The following is a 17,451-nucleotide window of genomic DNA, read 5'->3' as shown; positions in this document are numbered from 1 at the left end:
TTGGATGGTATGGCTCCGGTCAATATTGCTCCTGGCCTGTTTGGTTTGACGCGGAGGAAAACTTTGACTGTGCAGGAGGCTTTGGACCGTGGCCGCTGGATGAAGGGCCTGGAGAGGATTTCCTCTGAGGAGCTTCTCGACCAGTTTGTCAGGCTGTGGGAGATGCTCCAACCCATTGTGCTCTCGGATATCCCAGATTCTATTCGGTGGAAGTTCTCTGCTGACGGCTGCTACTCCGCTGCCTCCGCCTACAAGGCTTAGTTCTTGGGCAGCATTGCGGAACCGCAACTACACGCTGTTTGGAAGAGCAAGGCCGAGCCGAAGATCAAATTTCACCTTTGGTTACTACTCCAAAACAAAATCTGGACAGCGGATCGGCTTGCGACGAGGGGATGGCCACACAACGAGAAGTGCACGTTCTGCGATCAGATCATCGAGTCGGCTTCTCATCTTACTTTGACTTGCCTTTTTGCCCGGGAGGTTTGGTTTTCCTTCCTGTAAAGTGACCCCAACCTCAATGACAATCAAGGGCTGGTTGAGGAAGGTCTGGAAGCTGCGCAGCAATCCAACTAGGCGCATGCAGATCACCTCGGCTGTATACGTCGCTTGGAATCTTTGGAAAGAGAGAAATAGGCAGACTTTTGAAGGGAAGAGATGCTCCCCCAAGACTGTTGCTGCTATGGCTAGAGATGAAATAGCAATGTTCAAGGAGGCTACTGTTTAGCGCCTTTATTTCCTTTTCTTTTGGTTTCAAGAGTTGTATTTTTCTTTAAGAGTGTGAGTGTAGGCTTTGGCCGCTCTGAACAATACCTGGAACCTTGGTTCCTTTCCCTCTTCTAATATGAAAAGGCAGAACTACTGTCATGTTCCTTCAAAAAAAAGTGTCGCCGGATGAGCGGCGGTGATCGACTTACCGTTTTAAATCCGGGGCCCAGATAAAGCAGCAGACCAAACGGCCAACGGCCTTCTTCCGCGAGCCCCACCACGGCGCCACAACTTCGGATTTTGGCCGCCGCCGACCCCCCACGATTTCCACCTCCGGCCTCCGCTCCCCCGTTTCAAATCCCTAAAATTCCGCCTCCCCACAGGATTCTCCTCTCCCATTCTTCACTTCGAAACCGGACTAATGCAATTTTGCAATTACTACGATTCATTGCCAGTCCAATCCCACCATCCCGACGGTTGCTAGGCTAGCGCACTCGTCTCGTGTGCTCTGCTGCTCTTCTCCGGTGGACGGCGACAACGTGGCCGCGCTCCGCATCCACCGGCCCCGTACCTCCCCGGCGGCACCTCTGCGACCTGTTTTTACTCCGGTTGCCCGGTCCGATCCTCCCGTACCCGACCGCCTCCGCAGCTGCGCTCCGCTACGGCGGCCGGCCTCCCGAAATAGGAAAAATCCTCAACCTCTCTCTCAGGTAGGTGTCGAGTCCACCATGCTTAGTACTTATTTCAATATGATTACCGAATTTCCACCACAAACGCAGCCGTGCACTGTAACTTTCCGTTGTCATTGGCTGTTCTCAATGTCTGTTTGCTGTTCAGTGGTTATTGCTTATTGAATTGATTTGTTCAATTTATACTTTTTGGTGTTGAACTGCTGCGGATCTGGTGGCATGATTACTTGTACGGATGCAGAGCGAGTGACTTGACTGGACGTTAGTATAATACTCCATGATCTCATGTCCTTGTTTTGATCCTAGCACACAGAAAAATGCAGTGTCCGGCGATTGGCGAACTACCAAATTTTTTGGACGGAAGGCTTTGCCGCCCGATTTTGATGAGCTAATATGAACCAAACCATACAGTCCAAGAAGACCGTCACTTACAATTTTGGCTTCTAGCTTTCCTTGAACAAAATTTCGAGACCAGGTTTTATGTTCAGTTTGCCGCTAAGTTTAGTCAGTCTCAAATTTGTCAAGGCTACTTTCGGTTCTGTTATTCTCTCCCGGTTCTTGTGTATACATTTTTGTGTTTCCTTGCCCATCAAAATCTCTGCCTGGAACCTGTTTGAAGGATTTTCTAAACCAAAATTTACCAGTGGGGGGACGTTTCCATTTTTTTTAAAAAAAATTGTGATTCGTTTGCTTTCTCCTAGATTTGTGCCCATCCAGTTTTTAATACAGTTTAATTGGCAGTCATGTTGACTTATCTAATGCACCACTCAGCTTGCAAATCATTTCGAACAGCTATGATCCAAGCTTTTACTATTATCATCATCATTGCTATGTTTCGGTACAATCTATTATCTTTTTGGGCCGTAACATTGCCCCATGCAGCAGATTACTGGACATTTCAGGAGATGAGAAGGTTCTTTCCATTCCGCTCGTTCACAAGCAATGCCGACAAACCAGGGCGCATGATAAAAGGAGTGAAAGCAAATTGGATGAGGGTGGGACTAATGGTGCGTCCCATTCCCCTGATACTAGGGCACTCAGGTCAAGAAGGAGGAATGGAAATTTGAGGAGCAAGGAATCGCCCAATCCGCAGCTCAGGAGATGCCTGTCGTTCGCATCCTCGGCAATTGATCGTTCCTTGGATGAAAGGGCAATGAGATTTTCAGGCGATATCCCATGGTTTAATAGTTCTGACGTGCCTCGTCATGTTTCTGATATTGAGTAAGTGGGTCGAACTGCACCAACATCAATTGCCACTCCCTATTCGCAAACAATTTGGAAACGCCATCGATCAAATGCTAGCAATATAATTATAAGTGGTATAATGTTGTACTTCCAATTCAATGTAATCAAAAGCAAATTGAAATCTGATAGTATAGGAGTAGATGCTAGCGGCTGTGTGTCATAAGTTGTACTGTAGCAAAGTTTAGGTTCAATTGGAAGTTCATCTTTAACACACCAAACGATTGCTCATGTGAACCACTAACATGCCCCTCTTGAGATTTTTTTTTCAAGAAACGTCTTGAGAATTTTCTCTACAGAAATACCACAGTTAGCATTGTCATAATCTGCAGCCACCAGCTCATTCTTTGAATTAAATTCCCGTTGGACATACCATAACATTGTTGTAGACGATCTCTGTTACTTATAGCCATGACATAATTGTGCGCGTTATACTTGAATAAAACCTGAATGTTATTCTTTGGAGCATGTTTTGTAGAAAATGTTAATGATAGAGGTTACTGTCTGCAGGTGCTACACATGGTCACCAGAAAGACATCCTAATGTAGAGGAATGCATGATAAAGGTTCCAAAAGCACATGGCGTACAGGAAACTGATTCACCACGTTCAAGATGCTACTCATGCTCATCAACAGGACACTCTCCTCTTAGCTCTCCTGTTGCATTGAAATGCAGACCTGCCAGGTTGACCAATTTACTGGACAAAAATGGAGTGGTAGATCTGTACATTGATGGGGAGCAAGAAGCAAACATATTAAATGAGAAACATAAGCAGAAATTCCCCGTCAGAACTGCAGCTCCTCATTCAGGATGTGGAAGACCACCTCGACCTCATTCTACAGCTCCATCTTCACCAAAATCTTGCAAAGAAATATATGAGAACTACTCAAACATAGACAAGACTTTGCAAGATTTGGAGGATGGAACTTTACCCCTAACCTACCACCATCAACTTGCTCAGGAAGAGGCAATGGGCACCTTGAAGGTGGGATCTATGTGTCATTCAGATGGAAATGACACTAGTCTATTTGAAGGATCTTCTGATAATTTTTCTCACTCAGAGGAGTGCAAATCACATAGCGTGACTACACTGGAAGATATCTACGAGGACTCACGAGATCTACAACCTCAATGCTTCTATGGATTTTCAGTGAATCCTCTTTTCGGGGCAACCTCAAGATGCTCTGCTGCCGATACTTATCATCATGATGGGTCTTGTGGTTTTCATGACAAGAACTTGGAACAAGACACTGATGATAAGTTGCTTAGAAGAACTAAAGAATTGGATGCATGCTTTATGGTTCCTTCTGAAGAAATGAGCGAGCTTAACATGCTCAGGGATAAGAGATTGAACTCAACTGACATTATGCAGCTGGTTCTCAGCTTGATTGAAGATAGAAAGCAACTGGCGCTCGAACTATCTTCACAGATTAAGGCGCGTCTTACAGAAAGGTTTGCAGCCAAAGAACAATATAACCGGTCTAGGGTAGAATTAGACTCTAGAACTAGAAGGCTGGAGAATGAGAAGACTGATGTGCAAACTACCTTGGAACGGGAGCTTGATAGAAGGTCAAATGATTGGTCAGCCAGGCTAGCAAGATTTCAAGCCGAAGAACAGAGACTACGGGATAGAGTAATGGAGCTAGCAGAGCAGAATGTGTCATTTCAGAGAGAAGTTAATTTGCTTGAATCAAATCGAGTTGAGGTTTCTAACAGGATTACAAGTTTGGAACTGCAAAACAAACAACTGAATAATGAGCTGGAGAAAGTTAAAGGTGAGCACACCAGTCTTTACAGATCCTCAGTAGAGTTGCATGATAGCTTTACAAAAGCTGCAGAAGAAAGGGACCAAATCCAAGAATGCTTAAAATCCAAGGAAGATAACAGTAGGGCACTACACAAGGTGATTGCAAGATTACAAAGGGAATCTAATGAGCAGGAGAAAACAATAAATGGGCTGAGACAAGGATTTAGTGCTGAATTAGAAAAGAGATCCGCCGGAAGTAGTGAAAGCATCACAAGGACGCAAATGGAACTTTTGAGACTTGCTGGAGTTGAGCAAAAGCTGAGAAAAGAAATTCAGTCCTGTAACCTTGAAGTAGAGTCTCTTCAGCAAGAGAACATAGGGATTTTAAATCGTCTAGAAAGTAGTGGGAATGGATTAAGTTTATCCACGCTTCGTCTTGACCTCGAACTTCACGCTAGAGTGGACAACTTGCAGATGCAAGGCTTATCATTACTTGAAGATAGTAGTTGTCTTTGTGGCAAGTTGTTGGACGTCATGAAATCCAAGAGTGAGAATATTGGCAGTATTGATGCACTAGCAGCCATTGAATACACTTTGAAGTACCAGAACATAAGACAAGGAATGGATAATTTAGCCCTTAGCCTGAGAAAAGTTAAGTCCGTGTTGGTTGAAAAGCACAACGAAGAAGACAACACAGTGGGTGTTCCTGTGAGACATGATACATTATATAGGGTATGAAATCTGCTCTGTATATTGTTGTACTTGAGTAAAGTGTATGTTGTTCAGTGGTTTATCATTTTGCATTCGAGAATAACATGAAGCTAGCAACATTCTTTTAGAACTTATATAGTAAAATTTGTGTTACCATGAAATGTGCTCAAGAAAAATATGTTAATTTATATAATACAAAATTACAAATATATTATGAAGCCAAGTTACTGAAAGAAGTACTCTATAACATTAAAATACCGAATTATATTTATGTTGGCATGGCCAGCTGAAGCTAGTAGCAGAAGCAGAAATCTAACCAAGCTTTCTTATTTTGTTTTCGGCGATGTAGGATGACTTCGAAATTAAGCTGAAAGAAGAAGCTTTACTCAACAGAGTATTGAAGGAGAAGCTATTGTCAAGGGAACTGGACATTGAACAATTGCAGGCAGATGTAGCATCTTTTGTCCGGACCCAAGATGCCATGGAAAATGAGATCCGTAGAGCTCAGGATGAATTATGTCGTGCAACCCACAAGTTCAAGCACTTTGAACTTCAGGTAACCATACATCTGCTAATGTTGTTTGTTCATAAGTTATTTGTGCAAGGTCCACGTGCATATTCAGATACCAAAAAGGATGACATGCATGTTTGCTATCCGTGGCACTATTAAGCCATTACTGAGATTTTCCATTAAAAAGCTATTACCGAGATTAAGTTGGCTCATATCTTGAGTGGCGTAGAATAACATCCAAATTCAATAGACCACAGCCCCCCCCCCTCCTGCTCACCACCCCTCCTCTCTAGGAAAAAAATTATATGAGACCAGGTCTCACGGGCTAGCAGGTGAGACCCACCCTGATGGATGACATGTGGCATTCACAAATCGTAAAGCATCTAATCTCCCCCCCTCTGATTTCAAGTGAGGGGTGGGGTAGATGCTTTGTGATTTGTAAATGCCACGTGTCATCCATCAGGATGGGTCTCACATGCTAGCCCGTGAGACCCGGTCTCATATAATTCTTTTCCTCCTCTCCACCCCCTCGCCGCCGCCGAATGACACGGCTGGGCTAAGCCCGCGCAGCGGACGGCGGCGGCGGGGCTCCCCCATCCCGTGAAGGCACGGTCGGAGTGCTGGATCCTAGGCGGCGCGGCCCCAGCTTCGTGGCGGCAGATGGGCGGCCGTTGTGGCTGCGGGGGCGGCGCGGCGGTTGGGCCTGGTGACGCTCCGGTCTCCCTCATGGGAGTGGGTCAGAGTGAGTGGGCGTGGCGCTCTGTATCTCGATGCTGGCGGCTCTCCGACTTGGCCTCCTGCTCCGCTCGGTGTGGCGGCGCGGGGCCTTTGTGGTCGACGGGAGGGGTGGCCGCTGCCGGATCTGGCCAGGTGTGGTTGAATTCGGCCGGCCAGCGGTGGTTTCTTGCTACGGTCTTGTCTTCGTGTGGTGCGGTGACTATAGTGCAGCGGGGTGACCTCTTGTCCCCGGGCCTGGCGTGGCGATGTTGGACTCCGGGGCGGCGGCCCCGGGACGGTGGTTGATGTGTCGGCAGCCGTGGAGTTCGCGCGGGCGACGCGGCGGCTGCGGTGTTGTTGGTGGAGAGAGGCTCATCTCTTCTGTGGTGATTTGTGCATCCTCAACTCTCGGGTCAAGATCTCCGGGCTAAAGTCAGGATCTTGGTTGGATCAGACGGCGGTGTCATCTCCAACGTCGTTTTCCTTCCTGGGGGCGCCATCTTGGAGATCTTGATCCCTTTTGTGCTTCCTACAGGCTGGACGTGCACGACATCGCGGTCGGCAGGTGCCCGACCGGCGATGAGGTTGGTGTGGCGTTGCGACGCCTATGGCAACGACAATGGTGGTGAGAAAAGCTGAGTCGCTGCTTGTCCTTTTGATGTCGAAGGTCCGGTGCGCCAATGGGTGTGCCCATGCTGGTTTCTGGCTATGACAGAGAAGTCAGAGCTGCGGGCGGCAGGGCCGCTGCGGCAACGATGACTCCATGAGAACGGTTTTCAGCGTGCGGTGCTCTCCGGATGTTGCGCTGGACTAGGTCGGTGCGAGGCTAGCAACTTTCTTTTGTGAAGCTCATCAGCAAAATCGGAGCTGCCATGTCATCGACGCTGCGGTTGACTGTTTGGTGTTGTTGCGGCCAGGTCGTCCGCATTTGCCCCTTGGGGGTTTGTATCTAGGTTTTCGCCCGGTTTCCTCTAATTAACCGGGCAACTCTCTTCATCGTATTCAATGAAAATGGCAAATCTTTTGCCTCATTGCACAAAAAAAAGATCCAAATTCAGCTGGCGGTGGTGTAGCTATTCATAACTTTAGCAAACCCATACTTGTCATGTATTATCTCTAACGATGAATGGTAAAATGTTTTAGAGCTACACTCTGCTCTAATCCCTCTGAAGTTGGTCTCAGCTATTGCTTTATGTACATACTTCTTAACAAATCTTGTTTGTTGCTTCAGTTAATGAATGAGCAGAAAGCAAGTGCTTCTATCCTCTGGTCAAGAATGCACAAAATTCTAAAGCTGCAGCAGATCCATATTTAGAACTGCGTCCCAAATTCCCATTTATTGAGCATCTCATTATGCATGTGCATGTCACTAACATTATATTTGGTTGCAACTTGCAGGTTTTGAAGAAAGACGAGAGCATTAACCAGATGCAACAGGATTTTCAGGAATCTGCAAAGGAGTTGACCACTCTCCGGTGCACCCTTAAATCAGTAAGTGATGAAAGGGATGCCTTGTGGCAGGAAACAAAGCATTTGCGGAAAACTGTTAGCGTGCTGCAAAACGATGTTGCCTCATTAAAGCAGAAAATCAAATCGCTCGACAAAGACATACAGCTGAAGGAAGGCGAGATACTGCTGCGTGAGGGTGAGATTTCCATATTACAGGACAGCATCGATAGGCCACTCGACATCATCTGCAGTCCTCGTCAATGAAACAGTTTGACATGGAGTAAATTTGCGTAATTCACATCCTTCTGTCTGGATTCTCAAATGGCCTTTTCCTTCTGTCTATTCTTTTAGAAACATAGAAACTCGGGCTGGATTCTAAAATGGCCTTTTCCTTCTGTCTCTACTTTTAGAAACATAGAAGCTCAGGCTGGATTCTCAAATGGCTTTTTCCTCCTGTCCCTTCTTTTAGAAACATAGTTCACATCCTCTATCCCTCTTTAAACATAGTTCACTATATTAGCAGTTGGATAATGGTCTATCCTTCTTGTTTGCACTTTGACGATGCAACCTGTGTTGCTACCCTCGTTTAGTTTTGTGATACTGCACTTTGTCTAAATCTAATTGTTTGTTGAAAAGGAGTAGTCAGATCTTTTTCATATGCAGTTTTTTTTAAACAAGCAGGCTTAAAACACATAACGGTCCATTACTTGTTCATTACTGATATGTACAAAAAAAGCATGTAGATGAGTTCAATGTCAGTGAGATGATATAAGGCCCTTCCCAGTGCTCCATGATGGACAGGTGCTAAGGGTGCCACATATGCAAAAAAAATTGATGTGGCAAAGCAATTGAAGAGGAGAGAGAGTATTACAGTGACCCCAAGAAGAACCAATGCTAAGCACAAGAACCTATACAAAAAAGACTACCAACCAATACATAAAGGAGTTTTGTCACTAAACAATTAAATAAAGGAGGTCTAGCTACAAAAGCTAAGCACCGGTGCATTGGAGATATTAGTTGCTAAGCATTTTAATGCACTTAGCACCTCACTTTAGCACCAATGCATTGGAAGAGGTCTAACAAACATCGCATAATTATGATCAGAGGCAAAATAAATTCACACTCTTTTAGTGTGCATGGATGTATAACCCACCATGCTGATTCAAGTCCTCATGAATGCTTGTGGCCAAGGTTAAAACCACAAATATTGCAGCTAATGATCTATCCCAGAGGGTTTGCAGCCATCATTCAAAACCATACACGACGGCATGATAGAAACTAAAGGTTTGAAGGTAGCATGATTCCACCCGCCACAGTTACATCATCAATACAAAAGTAGTAGAGCTACCCCTAAGCTTATAACACACGTGAGGGGGCACGTCCACACCTATCATGCATAGGAGTTGCACATCATTAGGATCTTGTTCGGTTAAACCCCTTCCAAGGGGATTGGAGAGGATTTGAGGGGATTGGGGATTGGGGAGAGGGGAGGGGGGGCTTGTAGACGATTGAATCCCTCTCAATCCTCTCTAAATCGAACATGTGTTTGTGGTGTGATGAACCGATGTCATTCACTAATGGATGTATTTTCTTCTGGACCTTGACATGTGTCTAAGGTTATACAACAACCATTTTTTTGATGGACAAACTCTAAAATTGTTTAACTCCCAAATGCCATATTCGGTTTTACTAACCGTCTTCACCGTTGGCTTTGTCTCGACGAGAGGTTTGATACTAGATCACATATGTGTAGATTTCGACCCAAAAAATCATCTTAAAAATTGCCACCTAGTAATTAATAAAATTGTGATGATATTGGTATTAAAATTGTCACCTAGTAACTTTCCTTATTGTGGGGTGGTAACAAATCCATCTTAAAAGTTGTCATCTAGAGGTAATGAAGTTGTCATTGTGTTGATATCAAAGTTGCCACATGGTAACTTTTTTTTAATAATTGTCTCCTCCTTTATTCATTTATAAGAATTGTTGCATCGATTACAATCATGGATACCACCGCCTCTAGGAGGGGAGAACCTAGCTAACCTAGCTAGTTCTTGAGCTACCTGATTTCCCTCTCTATTATTGTGATCATAAATAACATGATGAAAACCTAATGACATGTAGAAACAATCATCAAAGATGGCACTAGCTATTGAACAAGAGATGCCCTCTTGCAAAGCCAAAATGACCTCTGCACTATCGGATGTAATATCAATCTTGCTACAACCAACAGTTCGTGCAAGGTCCATACCAAATCTCACCATTATCACCTCTGTTGTGAAGGAATCAAAGCAGATGTCCACTTTTTCATTTGTTGCAAGTATGAACTTGCCGTTATGGTCCTGGAGGATGGCACCTAGAGTCCCTTCTAGCAAATCATAAGCGAACCCATCATCAACATTTAACTTCATGTAACCTGCCCATGGCTTCGCCCATCCAACAGTTCGAACCTTTATCCAAAAAGGCTTTCGCCCTGCTTTATATATAAAGCAAAATCAACATCACCCGGTATAAACGCACGCCACCACCACACACGTACACCCAAGGCAGGATACATAGGCGTTGAACGCAACAACAACACCCTAGCACTACCGCCACGAAGAGATGAAGCCGCATACGACGAACTGTGGACTCCAAGACGACACCTTCAGGAAGGATATGACACTGGAGCGCTGCCACCGCCCGATCCAAGGATCGGAGTTTCCCCTGGAGCCGCACGACGGGCGGTGAGAGCCATGACGACGCCTTCAAGAAGGGAACGAGTTTCGCCGCCGCCGGTCCGTCCGAAGATAGAACAAGTTTTCACCTCGACCAACACTCGCCGCCACCGAACGCCACACCCCAGCTACCACGCCGCCCACATGGCCATGGCCACCAGGCAGCAGCAAGCCACAGGCTCTGCCCAAGAGCACCGCGCTACTGCCACCAGGGCCGCCGTCTCGGCATCCAAGACCTTGACACCACCTCACCCGAGACCCACCGCTACCCCAACCAAAGAGACGAGCGGAAAGGTCCCACCTTTCGCACCCCTGGGCGTCCCCAGCATCGAGACCCAGTAGGCCGGCCAACACTGGCATACATCGACCCGTCCTGCAGCCCCGAGTGCGAGGCGTGTTCGGTCCTGCAGCACCATGAGGGGGACGAGGTCAGTCCTACAGCCCCGAGTGCGAGACGAGTTCGAACCTTTGCCTTAGGCTTGCATGCAATAACATAATTTTCCGCCAACCCTCTTACCGCAAAATTAATTTGCGAAGCACTTAGGGTTGTTCTCCATGAGTAAGTTTCCTACACTCATACCACAAATACTACCTTGTTGTAGCCTTGTTTCTCTTAGTCTGGGCAACCCAAGGCTTGAATATCATGGTATGTCGCCTCATAAATCGACCTAGCATGCCTTTTTTATGATACCATAGACCCCTAGAAGCTTCCAAACTTCATGTGCTTTGCCACATGGTAACTTTGATACCAACATAGTGGTAACTTTGACAATAATTGAATAATACAATGACAACTTCATTTATCACGGATCCATCTACAACTAATCATCTCCCTGGTTTTTAGGGGTGGACCCTCCTCTTCCCCTAAATACCAAACCATGATTTACCACGATCGTCGGTAAATTCAATCCCGTATGAATCGTTAGCATTTCTCAAGTCAGAGTTCCTATAGCTTTTTCTCAGAGACAACTGCTTAGACAACAACGCTTCTAGGTAGTGCTAACAACAACGAAGATCTAAACCAAATATTATGCAAGTCAGTCATAACTAGGTAAACAAAAATTAAATTAGATGTGGCAGAATTACATAACGCTGAATTGCATTATACTCCCTTCATTCTTAAATATTTGTCTTTCTAGAGTTTCAAATGGACTACCACATACGGATGTATATAGACATATTTTAGAGTGTAAATTCACTCATTTAGCTTCGTATATAGTCACTTGTTGAAATCACTAGAGAGACAAATATTTAGGAACAGAGGGAGTATTTTGCAGAAGAATATTTGTCACTTTTGTTTAAGCGAGCCAAAAGCTTTTTTATTAATCAAGAAGAAGATGGTTGTCCAGTTAATTATGAAAAAGTGGACGAAAACCAATACAAACAGGGAATCCCATTGACATCACGAGACACCATGGCCACGCCCACTCTCGCCGGCTACATGACAAACACCCAGAAGACGCCCACCACCGCGCATCACACAACACAAATCTCAAGCGGACTACTCCCAAAATAAAGAAAAAAATACCTGAGCGAGAAACACATCCTTGAGACTAACATCTTGCAAGGTTGTCACATTTCCCAAGGAGACATTAATCCCCTGGTTGACATTCTTGACTTTACTCTCATTGACAAGGCGGCTCAAACCTTGGGTGATCGAAGGCATGATAAGCAGACCTTTGATCAGCTTCGAGGGGGCATGAACAGTGGCATCGTCCCCTCTGGTCAACGTGGCACCCTTTTTAACAGCCAACACATCATCAGAACCAGAAGTAGCAAGGTTGAACTCAGCAGCCACCTTGCCAATGGAGACCAACTTGGGCTCCATAAGCTTCAACTAACTCTGATGACCTCAACCGAACACAGTGGAAGTTGCCCACAACACCTTGATACCCATCTTCTGCCACCAGCAGCGCTTGCATCGCCTGCAATGGGCCATCAACGATGCTGTCTGATGAGCAAGGTCCCTGGGAGCCTGTGCTCAACCTCCTGTCCTCCTCTCACCATCGGACACATCTGCAAACTCCAATAGGATGGTCGCACGTGCCAACCACGAGCACAAATAGTCCTCTAGCATGCGCAGAGGGAGGAGAGCCGTGTCCAACATGCCTTGCAGCTCAGCACCAAGCGATGAACACAGAGTGTCTGGAGACCTTGCAACTGTCGTGCCCAGCACAACCTTTACTGGCAGCATCAAGAACAGGAGCTTGGGCGTTCAACAAGGGCAGCCCCAGAATGTCTCCACGGAAGGGCATGACCAGTCCGGAGGGGCGCGTGCAGTGACTAAGAGCTCTGCTGGTGGGATGGCAAAGGCGACAGTCCTGTTCGCGGTGCCCAGAGGCAGGCGAGCCATCTGATCGGGTCACCACAGCAAGAGGCAGCCTGGTGGTCAGGAGCCAAACAACGGAAGCATCGAATGATGTTGTAACACATGGAAATGTACTGCCAAAGTGTAAGCTATATTCAAAGCCAACTTCTCTATTTCACATTTCAGTCAAACAAATTGCAAGAGACTCAATTAGTAGCAAGGTAGGCAACAGGAAATGCGCTGCAATGATCAAACTATCAATTGAATTGCATTTAAGAGCAATAGTAATATATAACAATTTGCGTAACACATTTGGTTTCTCTTTTATTTTCCCATAAAGGACAAACCAAATGTCTAGATGATAGATAGCTGCAACTAAGTAAGGCTGAATTCAGTGTTAACACAAGCTAATCAATAGTGGAGAGAATCTTCTTGAATCGCCTGACCTGTAGGATGTAGATCTGCAAAATAACAACAGCAACCTCAAAAACAAATGATGTACAGTAGTAGTTTAGATCAGCAAAAGAACAACAGCAAGCCCATATAGCAAACTACACCCTTCGTTCCTAAATATAAGCCCTTTTAGAGATTCCAACAAGGACTACATACAGAGCAAATGAGTGAATCTACACTCTAAAATACGTCTATATACATCCGTATGTAGTCCATATTGGAATCGCTAGAAGGGCTTATATTTAGAAACGGAGGGAGTACACAGATACGTACAATTCAACACAGCAATGCTCAACTCTAAATCACCGGACAAACCTAAAGCAGCTTGCCATCCATTGTTTAAATCGGAATACCTGAGATCTTCCTCATCAGCACGACTAACAAACAAGTCACTGCTGATCCACTCGGACAGGTCTGTGTGGCTTCGGTGCTGAAATGCATGAGAAAGCCGTCGTCATCATATATAACATTAAAGGACATGGCAAAAGTTTCTTTGATGCTTACACTTGTGGTTCTGATTCTAATAGAATATGGAAGTACACTGACCGGATCCCTAGTGCTAACTTCTACGAGACCCCAACTCATATAAACAGAACCAGTACAGTTCGAACTTTAAGCAACATTTTAACACGGAAGTAAGAACTGAATTAAAGCAACCATGCCAGGAATTGTGGAATAATATGTGAAATGTGAATGTAAAAGAACAAACCATTCGGGTTTCCTTGTTCATAGAAATTTCTAAAAAGAGCGACTGCCTCTTCCGCCATTATCCCCCCAGTACATTTAAAACCTCTTGATCTGGTATCTTGGCTCCTAGCAAAAGAAACGCATGAGACCATGTTAGTTGTACAATTTGTGAGTAACCTAAATAACTAACATAATTTGGAATTAGAAGAATGCATGAGAACTCAATAAGAATGTATGGCATTCAATGCAAACAGAAAGATTATGCAAGCCCAACTTTGTCATGACACATCATAGAATATTGAACTACTGGTAGAAAGGCATTATTAACATTCAAAGTATAAGAAGGTTTGTTCACATGAGCAGAGAGTTTTCAATTTGCCGCTGATATCCCCTCACCCTGTCAAGTCATCCGACGAAAGGCTCTCATGCAGTGACATGACTGATCCACATCCCCCGAATTTATCATTCGGACACCCAAAGTATACTTCCCTGATTCCTACCAAAAATATCATAAATTCTTACTGGTTAATATAGTTTCAACAGGAGAAATAGAATAATCAAGATGGGGCAAACAGGAGAAATAGAATAATCACAGACCTAGTATCGACAATGCTGATGCACACATTATGCATGGCTCGCACGTGACATAGAGGTCACATCCTGCAAACTTATCCGCGACCAGTGTCTGGTCAAGGCCAATACTCTGCCACTCCTGGAGAAGGACATCGATTGCTTCCATCTCAGCATGTCTTGTAGCCTTACAATTGAAGTAATTTATTTCAGAGGAAAAAACACAAAAATGTCTCAAAGCACAAACATCCAGCACACGGGAGAATAGCATACATTCCGGGTGGCATTGGTCCTGTTGCTACCAGAGGCAATAACCTTCCCGTCCTCCACAATCACACATCTATCTTGACGGGGATGGAACAATACAATTAGCACATTAGGAACTACAAATTTACCTTCCACCGAGTGAACTGTGAACTATATTCAAGGGAAACCAGAGCATACCCTACAGGAACCTCAAGGTTGTCCAGCGCAAACTTGGCCTACAAAAAAAAACAGCAGGAGCTCTGCCTTCATTAATTAAGTAGGAAAAAACCGACCAGTTTATGATGGAAACCTGTTGGAAACCGATAAAATTGGATCGACTCGCCTAGCTAAACTAGGCCCGGAGCTCCGCGCTCATAGACAACACAATGAACCCAAAACACCCACAAACCTAAGAACAATTGATGACAGGTAGAAGATACAACTCTGTCAAAAGATGTCACTGTCATGCTGTAGACACACTACACCCTGATCAAGCAGACCAGATTTGGCATGAACCACACAAATGAAGGTCGCAAGATTCCTGGAAGGTTTCAAAGAAGCACGAAAGACAACCTGCCAAGAGGCGGGAATCCAAACCCATCCCGACTACCAACTGAGCCAACAACGCCGCCACCCACATAGCACAAAGCCAAAACCTCACCCCTCTAGGGCGCCACTGCGTCGCTTTTCAGGGATGGTACCCCGGCATCCACTGCCTCGGCCTCACTGGCAGAGCACCCGCATGCCAAGGCCTTCCCATGCACCTGGGCAAGGGAGAAGCCACGGCCGCACCAGGCACGCCTTCCAAGGTCCAGCGCCAGATTCGGAGCCACCACATGAAATGGTTTTTCTTCTCCCTGCAGCTAACTAGCCTGAGATAATGCCAGTAACTCTGCTCGGTAGTTTTCTTAAGGCCTTAACATTTTGCTGCTACACTCATTGGCCTATACCGGGTTCGATTAACCCGGATTACACTCAATCACACGTACTGGTTGTTGAACCATCTAAATTAAGCATGTTCAGGATGATCTGAGGATGAAGCTAATCTACAAAAGTAGTTTCAGAGAGTTGAGGAAATAATTTCAGTCAATCAGGCTCCTATAGGGAGAAGAAAAAACACTTGAATCCCTGGCAATCCGTCAGTCACACATATGGGAACGATCAAGCCCGACGCCACATGCCCACCACAGCAGGAACTCGACAACGCCGCCGCGCTAGACTAGCCGCAGGGCTCGCCGCTCCGGCGTCGAGGACAACGCAGCCACAGTTCAGAAATACTGGCACGCATGTTCTACTCGTACGGCAAGCACGATTTGAGCCATACCTGGTCGAGCGCCAGCTCCATAAACGCCGTAGCCGACATTGGTTGGGCACGAAGGGTCAGCGAGAGCGCAGGCAGACGGCGCACCGGAGATGCGGCGAACGAACTGCTCGAGTGGGGGCGTCTAGGTTTCTCCTTATTTTTCCTTCTCTCTTCATTTAGGCCGTGGGCCGGGCCCTGAGAGCCCATGTACTTCGTCGTCTTCTGACTGGGCAACAAAGCGGGGAGGGAGCCACCGGGTCTCACCCACCAACGGCGGAGATGGGTGGTGGTGCCGCGAGGAGGGTTCTCGAGGCGTGGAAGCTCGGAGTGGTCAAGTACGGCGACGCCCTCAGGCTCCAGGAGAGGCTCGTCGCCGACCGGAGAGCCGGCCGGGTCCCGGACCTCGTGCTCTCGCTGCAGCATCCGCCTACCTACACCCTCGGCAAGCGGCGCACCGACCACAACCTGCTCGTGCCGGAGTCAAGCCTCGCGGGCCTCGGCGCCGAGCTCTACCGCACGGAGCGGGGCGGCGACGTCACCTTCCACGGCCCGCGCCAGGCCGTGCTCTACCCCATCCTCTCGCTCCGGGACATTGGGCTAGGCGCGCGGAGGTATGTCGAGGGGCTCGAATCCGCCATGATCGAGGTTGCCTCTCTGTACGGCGTCAAGGCGCGGCCGGGGGGCGCCTGCGAGACCGGCGTGTGGGTCGGGGACAGGAAGATTGGGGCCATCGGGGTCAGGATCTCGTCAGGGTTTACCTGCCATGGCCTGGCCTTCAACATCGACCCTGATTTGGGCTACTTCAAGCACATCGTGCCCTGCGGCATTGCTGACAAGGAGGTCACATCGCTGCGGCGGGAGGCCGCGGTGGAACTCCCTCCTGACGAGGTGATCCATGGTCAGCTCGTGCAGAGCTTGGCGACAACCTTCCGTTTCAGTGATGTTAAAGTCAAGGATGATTCCGAGTGTGCAGACATGATTAGCTCAGCTGCAACTGAGCAACACTGATATGTATTTTGCTCTTTGTACTTTTGTATACTGGGATTTTGCCTCGACACCTAGTTATAAACTTTTGGGTTTCAAAATTTTCCTCTGATAATGTTGGTCGTAAATGAAGGTGCTTCCCATGCTGTTGGCAAGAGCTAACATCTGAACCATCCTATTAGTGTGGTGTCTTCTTGGTATTGCTTTAAACAGCATCCTGCTTCATGAAGATAATAATTGTGTGTGTGGATATATATCAGCTTGGTTGAAATATATGGGAGAACACCTTGCCACGGTAACAACATTGGAGAAGTCGTCAGATTTTGCTTGTTTCAGATAAGCGGAAACAAAGGTAATCTTCATATGGTATAGGCCAACAGTGAAAACCTGAACAAGCCTATTTGTCTCTGCT

At 46.4% G+C, this 17,451-nt stretch overlaps 1 protein-coding gene and 1 pseudogene across 1 annotated transcript; both read left to right on the top strand.

Moving 5' to 3' along the window:
* The first annotated feature begins 517 nt into the window (after positions 1 to 517).
* LOC125554779 lies at positions 518 to 8,309 on the top strand (annotated as a pseudogene).
* A 6,747-nt stretch (positions 8,310 to 15,056) lies between these two features.
* On the top strand, positions 15,057 to 17,185 carry LOC125551848 (octanoyltransferase LIP2, mitochondrial). The gene is given in 3 exon segments (XM_048715217.1): positions 15,057 to 16,007; positions 16,009 to 16,131; positions 16,236 to 17,185. Coding segments are annotated over 3 exon segments (1,029 nt in total). The 5' UTR covers positions 15,057 to 15,929; the 3' UTR covers positions 17,064 to 17,185.
* The last annotated feature ends 266 nt before the right edge of the window (positions 17,186 to 17,451 follow it).

Source organism: Triticum urartu, chromosome 4 (assembly GCF_003073215.2).
Source record: "Triticum urartu cultivar G1812 chromosome 4, Tu2.1, whole genome shotgun sequence".
Classification (NCBI taxonomy): Eukaryota; Viridiplantae; Streptophyta; class Magnoliopsida; order Poales; family Poaceae; genus Triticum; species Triticum urartu.
Note: the sequence above shows the minus strand (reverse complement) of the source record. Positions and strands in the feature narration are given on the sequence as shown.